This window comes from Oncorhynchus keta, chromosome 34 (genome assembly GCF_023373465.1).
Source record: "Oncorhynchus keta strain PuntledgeMale-10-30-2019 chromosome 34, Oket_V2, whole genome shotgun sequence".
Taxonomy (NCBI): domain Eukaryota; kingdom Metazoa; phylum Chordata; class Actinopteri; order Salmoniformes; family Salmonidae; genus Oncorhynchus; species Oncorhynchus keta.
This window is the reverse complement of record NC_068454.1, coordinates 76,825,863-76,836,520: the sequence shown is the minus strand read 5'-3', so window position 1 is coordinate 76,836,520 and position 10,658 is coordinate 76,825,863. Positions and strand designations below refer to the sequence as shown.

Below are 10,658 nucleotides of genomic sequence, written 5' to 3'. Positions count from 1 at the left end.
GTCAATCTGTCTTTATGATAGTCAATCTGTCTTTCTGATAGTCAATCTGTCTTTCTTTGTGTCAGTCTGTCTTTCTGATAGTCAGTCTCTTTCTGATAGTCAGTCTGTCCTTCTGATAGTCAGTCTCTTTCTGATAGTCAGTCTGTCTTTCTTTGTGTCAGTCTGTATTTCTGTGTGTCAGTCTGTCTTTCTGATAGTCAATCTGTCTTTCTGATAGTCAATCTGTCTTTCAGGTAGTCAGTCTGTCTTTCTGTGTGTCAGTCTGTCTTTCTGTGTGTCAATCTGTCTTTCTGATAGTCAATCTGTCTTTCTGATAGTCAATCTGTCTTTCTGATAGTCAGTCTGTCTTTCTGATAGTCAATCTGTCTTTCTGTAGTCAATCTGTCTTTCTTTGTGTCAGTCTGTCTTTCTGATAGTCAGTCTGTCTTTCTGATAGTCAGTCTGTCTTTCATAGTCAGTCTGTCTTTCTGTGTAGTCAGTCTGTCTTTCTGTGTCAATCTGTCTTTCTGATAGTCAATCTGTCTTTCTGATAGTCAATCTGTCTTTCTGATAGTCAATCTGTCTTTCTGATAGTCAATCTGTCTTTCTGATAGTCAATCTGTCTTTCTGATAGTCAGTCTGTCTTTCTTTGTAGTCAGTCTGTCTTTCTGATAGTCAGTCTCTTTCTTATAGTCAGTCTGTCATTCTGATAGTCAATCTGTCTTTCTGATAGTCAGTCTCTTTCTGATAGTCAGTCTGTCTTTCTTTGTGTCAGTCTGTATTTCTGTGTGTCAGTCTGTCTTTCTGATAGTCAATCTGTCTTTCTGATAGTCAATCTGTCTTTCAGGTAGTCAGTCTGTCTTTCTGTGTGTCAGTCTGTCTTTCTGTGTGTCAATCTGTCTTTCTGATAGTCAATCTGTCTTTCTGATAGTCAATCTGTCTTTCTGATAGTCAATCTATCTTTCTGTGTGTCAGTCTGTCTTTGTTTGTGTCAGTCTGTCTTTCTGATAGTCAATCTGTCTTTCTGATAGTCAATCTGTCTTTCTTTGTAGTCAGTCTGTCTTTCTGATAGTCAGTCTGTCTTTCTTTGTGTCAGTCTGTCTTTCTGATAGTCAGTCTCTTTCTGATAGTCAGTCTGTCATTCTGATAGTCAGTCTCTTTCTGATAGTCAATCTGTCTTTCTGATAGTCAGTCTGTCTTTCTGATAGTCAATCTGTCTTTCTGATAGTCAATCTGTCTTTATGATAGTCAATCTGTCTTTCTGATAGTCAATCTGTCTTTCTTTGTGTCAGTCTGTCTTTCTGATAGTCAGTCTCTTTCTGATAGTCAGTCTGTCCTTCTGATAGTCAGTCTCTTTCTGATAGTCAGTCTGTCTTTCTTTGTGTCAGTCTGTATTTCTGTGTGTCAGTCTGTCTTTCTGATAGTCAATCTGTCTTTCTGATAGTCAATCTGTCTTTCAGGTAGTCAGTCTGTCTTTCTGTGTGTCAGTCTGTCTTTCTGTGTGTCAATCTGTCTTTCTGATAGTCAATCTGTCTTTCTGATAGTCAGTCTGTCTTTCTGATAGTCAATCTGTCTTTCTGATAGACAATCTATCTTTCTGTGTGTCAGTCTGTCTTTCTTTGTGTCAGTCTGTCTTTCTGATAGTCAGTCTGTCTTTCTGATAGTCAGTCTGTCTTTCAAGTAGTCAGTCTGTCTTTCTGTGTGTCAGTCTGTCTTTCTGATAGTCAATCTGTCTTTCTGATAGTCAGTCTCTTTCTGATAGTCAGTCTGTCTTTCTGATAGTCAATCTGTCTTTCTGATAGTCAATCTGTCTTTATGATAGTCAATCTGTCTTTCTGATAGTCAATCTGTCTTTCTTTGTGTCAGTCTGTCTTTCTGATAGTCAGTCTCTTTCTGATAGTCAGTCTGTCCTTCTGATAGTCAGTCTCTTTCTGATAGTCAGTCTGTCTTTCTTTGTGTCAGTCTGTATTTCTGTGTGTCAGTCTGTCTTTCTGATAGTCAATCTGTCTTTCTGATAGTCAATCTGTCTTTCAGGTAGTCAGTCTGTCTTTCTGTGTGTCAGTCTGTCTTTCTGTGTGTCAATCTGTCTTTCTGATAGTCAATCTGTCTTTCTGATAGTCAGTCTGTCTTTCTGATAGTCAATCTGTCTTTCTGATAGACAATCTATCTTTCTGTGTGTCAGTCTGTCTTTCTTTGTGTCAGTCTGTCTTTCTGATAGTCAGTCTGTCTTTCTGATAGTCAGTCTGTCTTTCAAGTAGTCAGTCTGTCTTTCTGTGTGTCAGTCTGTCTTTCTGATAGTCAATCTGTCTTTCTGATAGTCAATCTGTCTTTCTGATAGTCAATCTGTCTTTCTGATAATCAATCTGTCTTTCTGATAGTCAATCTGTCTTTCTGATAGTCAGTCTGTCTTTCTTTGTGTCAGTCTGTCTTTCTGATAGTCAGTCTCTTTCTGATAGTCAGTCTGTCATTCTGATAGTCAATCTGTCTTTCTGATAGTCAGTCTCTTTCTGATAGTCAGTCTGTCTTTCTTTGTGTCAGTCTGTATTTCTGTGTGTCAGTCTGTCTTTCTGATAGTCAGTCTGTCTTTCAGGTAGTCAGTCTGTCTTTCAGGTAGTCAGTCTGTCTTTCTGTGTGTCAGTCTGTCTTTCTGTGTGTCAGTCTGTCTTTCTGATAGTCAATCTGTCTTTCTGTGTGTCAGTCTGTCTTTCTGATAGTCAATCTGTCTTTCTGATAGTCAATCTGTCTTTCTGATAGTCAATCTGTCCTTCTGATAGTCAATCTATCTTTCTGTGTGTCAGTCTGTCTTTCTTTGTGTCAGTCTGTCTTTCTGATAGTCAGTCTCTTTCTGATAGTCAGTCTGTCATTCTGATAGTCAGTCTCTTTCTGATAGTCAATCTGTCTTTCTGATAATCAGTCTATCTTTCTGATAGTCAATCTGTCTTTCTGATAGTCAATCTGTCTTTCTGATAGTCAATCTGTCTTTATGATAGTCAATCTGTCTTTCTGATAGTCAATCTGTCTTTCTTTGTGTCAGTCTGTCTTTCTGATAGTCAGTCTCTTTCTGATAGTCAGTCTGTCCTTCTGATAGTCAGTCTCTTTCTGATAGTCAGTCTGTCTTTCTTTGTGTCAGTCTGTATTTCTGTGTGTCAGTCTGTCTTTCTGATAGTCAGTCTGTCTTTCAGGTAGTCAGTCTGTCTTTCTGTGTGTCAGTCTGTCTTTCTGTGTGTCAGTCTGTCTTGCTGATAGTCAATCTGTCTTTCTGATAGTCAATCTGTCTTTCTGATAGTCAGTCTGTCTTTCTGATAGTCAATCTGTCTTTCTGATAGTCAATCTGTCTTTCTGATAGTCAGTCTGTCTTTCTTTGTGTCAGTCTGTCTTTCTGATAGTCAGTCTCTTTCTGATAGTCAGTCTGTCATTCTGATAGTCAATCTGTCTTTCTGATAGTCAGTCTCTTTCTGATAGTCAGTCTGTCTTTCTTTGTGTCAATCTGTCTTTCTGATAGTCAGTCTCTTTCTGATAGTCAGTCTGTCTTTCTTTGTGTCAGTCTGTCTTTCTGTGTGTCAGTCTGTCTTTCAGGTAGTCAGTCTGTCTTTCTGTGTGTCAGTCTGTCTTTCTGTGTGTCAGTCTGTCTTTCTGATAGTCAATCTGTCTTTCTGTGTGTCAGTCTTTCTGATAGTCAATCTGTCTTTCTGATAGTCAATCTGTCTTTCTGATAGTCAATCTGTCCTTCTGATAGTCAATCTGTCTTTCTGATAGTCAGTCTCTTTCTGATAGTCAATCTGTCTTTCTGATAGTCAATCTGTCTTTCTGATAGTCAATCTATCTTTCTGTGTGTCAGTCTGTCTTTCTTTGTGTCAGTCTGTCTTTCTGATAGTCAATCTGTCTTTCTGATAGTCAATCTGTCTTTCTGATAGTCAATCTATCTTTCTGTGTGTCAGTCTTTCTTTCTTTGTGTCAGTCTGTCTTTCTGATAGTCAGTCTCTTTCTGATAGTCAGTCTGTCATTCTGATAGTCAGTCTCTTTCTGATAGTCAGTCTGTCTTTCTTTGTGTCAGTCTGTCTTTCTGTGTGTCAGTCTGTCTTTCTGATAGTCAATCTGTCTTTCTGTGTGTCAGTCTGTCTTTCTGATAGTCAATCTGTCTTTCTGATAGTCAATCTGTCTTTCTGATAGTCAGTCTGTCTTTCTGATAGTCAATATGTCTTTCTGTGTGTCAGTCTGTCTTTCTGATAGTCAATCTGTCTTTCTGTGTGTCAGTCTGTCTTTCTGATAGTCAATCTGTCTTTCTGATAATCAGTCTATCTTTCTGATAGTCAATCTGTCTTTCTGATAGTCAATCTGTCTTTCTGATAGTCAATCTGTCCTTCTGATAGTCAATCTATCTTTCTGATAGTCAGTCTCTTTCTTATAGTCAATCTGTCTTTCTGATAGTCAGTCTGTCTTTCTGATAGTCAATCTGTCTTTCTGATAGTCAGTCTCTTTCTTATAGTCAATCTGTCTTTCTGATAGTCAGTCTGTCTTTCTGATAGTCAATCTGTCTTTCTGATAGTCAGTCTCTTTCTTATAGTCAATCTGTCTTTCTGATAGTCAGTCTGTCTTTCTGATAGTCAATCTGTCTTTCTGATAGTCAATCTGTCCTTCTGATAGTCAGTCTGTCGTTCTGTGTGCCAGTCTGTCTTTCTGTGTGTCAGTCTGTCTTTCTGATAGTCAGTCCGTCTTTCTGATAGTCAGTCGGTCTACCCCCCCCCCTCCCTCCCCCACCCCTCCCCTCCCTCCCTCCCCCTCCCTCCCCCTCCCTTCCTCCCCCTCCCTCCCTCCCCTCCCTCCCCCCCCTCCCTCCCCCTCCCTCCCCCTCCCCCTCCCCCTCCCTCCCCTCCCTGCCCCTCCCTACCCCTCCCTTCCTCCCCCTCCCTCCCCCTGCCCCCTCCCCCTCCCCCTCCCTCCCTACCCCTCCCTACCCCTCCCTTCCTCCCCCTCCCCCTCCCTACCCCCCTCCCTCTCCCCCTCCCCCCCCTCCCCCCCCTCCCTCCCCCTCCCTCCCCCTCCCCCTCTCCCCCAGGTACTGCTGGCTGAGGAGAGAGGAAGTGAGCGTCTGTTTGCGGTGAAGGTGTTAAAGAAGGATGTGCTGTTCCAGGATGAGGACACAGAGAGTGCCATGGTGGAGAGGAGGGTTCTGGGACTGGCCAACCGCCCCCACTTTCTCACAGCACTCTACTCAGCCTTCCAGACAGAGGTGTGTGTGATGGAGCAACATGCCTTACCACAATACCCTCCTGGCAGTTTGCAGCAAATTCCTTAAAGTGCATTCACTACATGAAACCATATTGGACATATAATTATGTCTGTCAATCAATCATGTCAGGGGACATGTCAGTGCTTTGAATTATCACGTCTTCAATCAACTTGTTTTGGTCAATGAACCTCAAGTTTAACACATTTAGGTGTTTCACCCTTTAATCATATTGGTCTTAGTTGACCCAGATCTGTGTTTAAATGAACCAATGAAATAATTAGCTTGCTTCCCTTAACAAGGTCATTAGTCCTGGAGGAGAGGTTATTTGAGAACAGATTGTTTTTCATTTTGACTGGAGGGGAATTACATCATGTGTATGTGTGTGTGTGTGGGTGGGAGCGCGTGCCTACAGGTACGTTGTGTGTGTGTATGGGTGGGAGCGTGTGTCTACAGGTACGTTGTGTGTGTGTATGGGTGGGAGCGCGTGCCTACAGGTACGTTGTGTGTGTGTATGGGTGGGAGCGTGTGCCTACAGGTACGTTGTGTGTGTGTATGGGTGGGAGCGTGTGCCTACAGGTACGTTGTGTGTGTGTATGGGTGGGAGCGTGTGCCTACAGGTACGTTGTGTGTGTGTATGGGTGGGAGCGCGTGCCTACAGGTACGTTGTGTGTGTGTATGGGTGGGAGCGCGTGCCTACAGGTACGTTGTGTGTGTGTATGGGTGGGAGCGCGTGCCTACAGGTACGTTGTGTGTGTGTATGGGTGGGGAGCGTGTGCCTACAGGCACGTTGTGTGTGTGTGTGTATGGGTGGGAGCGTGTGCCTACAGGTACGTTGTGTGTGTGTATGGGTGGGAGCGTGTGCCTACAGGTACGTTGTGTGTGTGTATGGGTGGGAGCGTGTGCCTACAGGTACGTTGTGTGTGTGTATGGGTGGGAGCGTGTGCCTACAGGTACGTTGTGTGTGTGTATGGGTGGGTGCGTGTGCCTACAGGTACGTTGTGTGTGTGTATGGGTGGGAGCGTGTGCCTACAGGTACGTTGTGTGTGTGTGTATGGGTGGGAGCGTGTGCCTACAGGTACGTTGTGTGTGTGTATGGGTGGGAGCGCGTGCCTACAGGTACGTTGTGTGTGTGTATGGGTGGGAGCGTGTGCCTACAGGTACGTTGTGTGTGTGTATGGGTGGGAGCGTGTGCCTACAGGTACGTTGTGTGTGTGTATGGGTGGGAGCGTGTGCCTACAGGTACGTTGTGTGTGTGTATGGGTGGGAGCGTGTGCCTACAGGTACGTTGTGTGTGTGTATGGGTGGGAGCGTGTGCCTACAGGTACGTTGTGTGTGTGTATGGGTGGGAGCGTGTGCCTACAGGTACGTTGTGTGTGTGTGTATGGGTGGGAGCGTGTGCCTACAGGTACGTTGTGTGTGTGTATGGGTGGGAGCGTGTGCCTACAGGTACGTTGTGTGTGTGTGTATGGGTGGGAGCGTGTGCCTACAGGTACGTTGTGTGTGTGTATGGGTGGGAGCGTGTGCCTACAGGTACGTTGTGTGTGTGTGTATGGGTGGGAGCGTGTGCCTACAGGTACGTTGTGTGTGTGTATGGGTGGGAGCGCGTGCCTACAGGTACGTTGTGTGTGTGTATGGGTGGGAGCGTGTGTCTACAGGTACGTTGTGTGTGTATGGGTGGGAGTGTGTGCCTACAGGTACGTTGTGTGTGTGTATGGGTGGGAGCGTGTGCCTACAGGTACGTTGTGTGTGTGTATGGGTGGGAGCGTGTGCCTACAGGTACGTTGTGTGTGTGTATGGGTGGGAGCGTGTGCCTACAGGTACGTTGTGTGTGTGTATGGGTGGGAGCGCGTGCCTACAGGTACGTTGTGTGTGTGTATGGGTGGGAGCGCGTGCCTACACGTGTGTTGTGTGTGTGTGTGGGTGGGAGCGTGTGCCTACAGGTACGTTGTGTGTGTGTATGGGTGGGAGCGTGTGCCTACAGGTACGTTGTGTGTGTGTATGGGTGGGAGCGCGTGCCTACAGGTACGTTGTGTGTGTGTATGGGTGGGAGCGTGTGCCTACAGGTACGTTGTGTGTGTGTATGGGTGGGAGCGTGTGCCTACAGGTACGTTGTGTGTGTGTATGGGTGGGAGCGCGTGCCTACAGGTGTGTTGTGTGTGTGTATGGGTGGGAGCGCGTGCCTACAGGTGTGTTGTGTGTGTGTATGGGTGGGAGCGCGTGCCTACAGGTGCGTTGTGTGTGTGTATGGGTGGGAGCGTGTGCCTACAGGTGTTGTGTGTGTGTATGGGTGGGAGCGCGTGCCTACAGGTACGTTGTGTGTGTGTATGGGTGGGAGCGTGTGCCTACAGGTACGTTGTGTGTGTGTATGGGTGGGAGCGCGTGCCTACAGGTACGTTGTGTGTGTGTATGGGTGGGAGCGTGTGCCTACAGGTACGTTGTGTGTGTGTATGGGTGGGAGCGTGTGCCTACAGGTACGTTGTGTGTGTGTATGGGTGGGAGCGTGTGCCTACAGGTACGTTGTGTGTGTGTATGGGTGGGAGCGTGTGCCTACAGGTACGTTGTGTGTGTGTGTATGGGTGGGAGCGTGTGCCTACAGGTGTGTTGTGTGTGTGTATGGGTGGGAGCGTGTGCCTACAGGTACGTTGTGTGTGTGTATGGGTGGGAGCGCGTGCCTACACGTACGTTGTGTGTGTGTATGGGTGGGAGCGTGTGCCTACAGGTACGTTGTGTGTGTGTGTGTATGGGTGGGAGCGCGTGCCTACACGCGTGTTGTGTGTGTGTATGGGTGGGAGCGCGTGCCTACAGGTGTGTTGTGTGTGTGTATGGGTGGGAGCGCGTGCCTACACGTGTGTTGTGTGTGTGTATGGGTGGGAGCGCGTGCCTACACGTGTGTTGTGTGTGTGTATGGGTGGGAGCGCGTGCCTACAGGTACGTTGTGTGTGTGTATGGGTGGGAGCGCGTGCCTACACGTGTGTTGTGTGTGTGTATGGGTGGGAGCGTGTGCCTACAGGTGTTGTGTGTGTGTATGGGTGGGAGCGCGTGCCTACAGGTGGGACGTTGTGTGTGTGTTGGGTGGGAGCGCGTGCCTACAGGTGTGTTGTGTGTGTGTATGGGTGGGAGCGCGTGCCTACAGGTGTGTTGTGTGTGTGTATGGGTGGGAGCGCGTGCCTACAGGTGTTGTGTGTGTGTGGGTGGGAGCGTGTGCCTACAGGTACGTTGTGTGTGTGTATGGGTGGGAGCGTGTGCCTACAGGTGTGTTGTGTGTGTGTGTGGGTGGGAGCGCGTGCCTACACGTGTGTTGTGTGTGTGTATGGGTGGGAGCGCGTGCCTACACGTGTGTTGTGTGTGTGTGTGGGTGGGAGCGCGTGCCTACACGTGTGTTGTGTGTGTGTATGGGTGGGAGCGCGTGCCTACACGTGTGTTGTGTGTGTGTGTGGGTGGGAGCGCGTGCCTACAGGTACGTTGTGTGTGTGTATGGGTGGGAGCGCGTGCCTACAGGTACGTTGTGTGTGTATGGGTGGGAGCGCGTGCCTACAGGTACGTTGTGTGTGTGTATGGGTGGGAGCGCGTGCCTACACGTGTGTTGTGTGTGTGTGTGGGTGGGAGCGCGTGCCTACAGGTACGTTGTGTGTGTGTATGGGTGGGAGCGCGTGCCTACAGGTACGTTGTGTGTGTGTATGGGTGGGAGCGCGTGCCTACAGGTGTTGTGTGTGTGTATGGGTGGGAGCGTGTGCCTACAGGTGTTGTGTGTGTGTATGGGTGGGTAGCGTGTGCCTACAGGTGTTGTGTGTGTGTATGGGTGGGAGCGTGTGCCTACAGGTACGTTGTGTGTGTGTATGGGTGGGAGCGTGTGCCTACAGGTACGTTGTGTGTGTGTGTGGGTGGGAGCGCGTGCCTACAGGTACGTTGTGTGTGTGTATGGGTGGGAGCGTGTGCCTACAGGTACGTTGTGTGTGTGTATGTGTGGGAGCGCGTGCCTACAGGTACGTTGTGTGTGTGTATGGGTGGGAGCGCGTGCCTACAGGTACGTTGTGTGTGTGTGTATGGGTGGGAGCGTGTGCCTACAGGTACGTTGTGTGTGTGTATGGGTGGGAGCGCGTGCCTACAGGTGTTGTGTGTGTGTATGGGTGGGAGCGTGTGCCTACAGGTACGTTGTGTGTGTGTGTATGGGTGGGAGCGCGTGCCTACAGGTACGTTGTGTGTGTGTATGGGTGGGAGCGCGTGCCTACAGGTGTGTTGTGTGTGTGTGTGGGTGGGAGCGTGTGCCTACAGTGTGTTGTGTGTGTGTATGGGTGGGAGCGTGTGCCTACAGGTACGTTGTGTGTGTGTATGGGTGGGAGCGTGTGCCTACAGGTACGTTGTGTGTGTGTGTATGGGTGGGAGCGTGTGCCTACAGGTACGTTGTGTGTGTGTATGGGTGGGAGCGTGTGCCTACAGGTACGTTGTGTGTGTGTATGGGTGGGAGCGCGTGCCTACAGGTACGTTGTGTGTGTGTATGGGTGGGAGCGCGTGCCTACAGGTACGTTGTGTGTGTGTATGGGTGGGAGCGCGTGCCTACAGGTACGTTGTGTGTGTGTATGGGTGGGAGCGCGTGCCTACAGGTACGTTGTGTGTGTGTATGGGTGGGAGCGCGTGCCTACACGTGTGTTGTGTGTGTGTATGGGTGGGAGCGCGTGCCTACACGTGTTGTGTGTGTGTATGGGTGGGAGCGCGTGCCTACAGGTACGTTGTGTGTGTGTATGGGTGGGAGCGCGTGCCTACACGTGTGTTGTGTGTGTGTATGGGTGGGAGCGTGTGCCTACAGGTACGTTGTGTGTGTGTATGGGTGGGAGCGCGTGCCTACACGTACGTTGTGTGTGTGTATGGGTGGGAGCGTGTGCCTACAGGTACGTTGTGTGTGTGTATGGGTGGGAGCGCGTGCCTACAGGTACGTTGTGTGTGTGTGTGGGTGGGAGCGCGTGCCTACAGGTACGTTGTGTGTGTGTGGGTGGGAGCGCGTGCCTACAGGTACGTTGTGTGTGTATGGGTGGGAGCGCGTGCCTACAGGTACGTTGTGTGTGTGTGTGTATGGTGGGAGCGCGTGCCTACAGGTACGTTGTGTGTGTGTATGGGTGGGAGCGTGTGCCTACAGGTACGTTGTGTGTGTGTATGGGTGGGAGCGTGTGCCTACAGGTACGTTGTGTGTGTGTATGGGTGGGAGCGCGTGCCTACAGGTACGTTGTGTGTGTGTATGGGTGGGAGCGTGTGCCTACAGGTACGTTGTGTGTGTGTGTATGGGTGGGAGCGCGTGCCTACAGGTACGTTGTGTGTGTGTATGGGTGGGAGCGCGTGCCTACAGGTACGTTGTGTGTGTGTATGGGTGGGAGCGTGTGCCTACAGGTACGTTGTGTGTGTGTATGGGTGGGAGCGTGTGCCTACAGGTACGTTGTGTGTGTGTGTGGGTGGGAGC

At 49.0% G+C, this 10,658-nt stretch overlaps 1 protein-coding gene across 2 annotated transcripts in view; it reads left to right on the top strand.

The window, feature by feature from the left end:
* The window catches only part of LOC118379399 (protein kinase C alpha type-like), a 52,848-nt gene that overhangs the window by 21,905 nt on the left and 20,285 nt on the right, over positions 1-10,658 (top strand). For both annotated transcript variants that reach the window (XM_052494973.1, XM_052494974.1), the window contains one exon: positions 5,036-5,209. In XM_052494973.1, the coding sequence (XP_052350933.1) occupies positions 5,036-5,209 (174 nt within the window). The remainder of the gene's footprint in view (positions 1-5,035; positions 5,210-10,658) is intronic.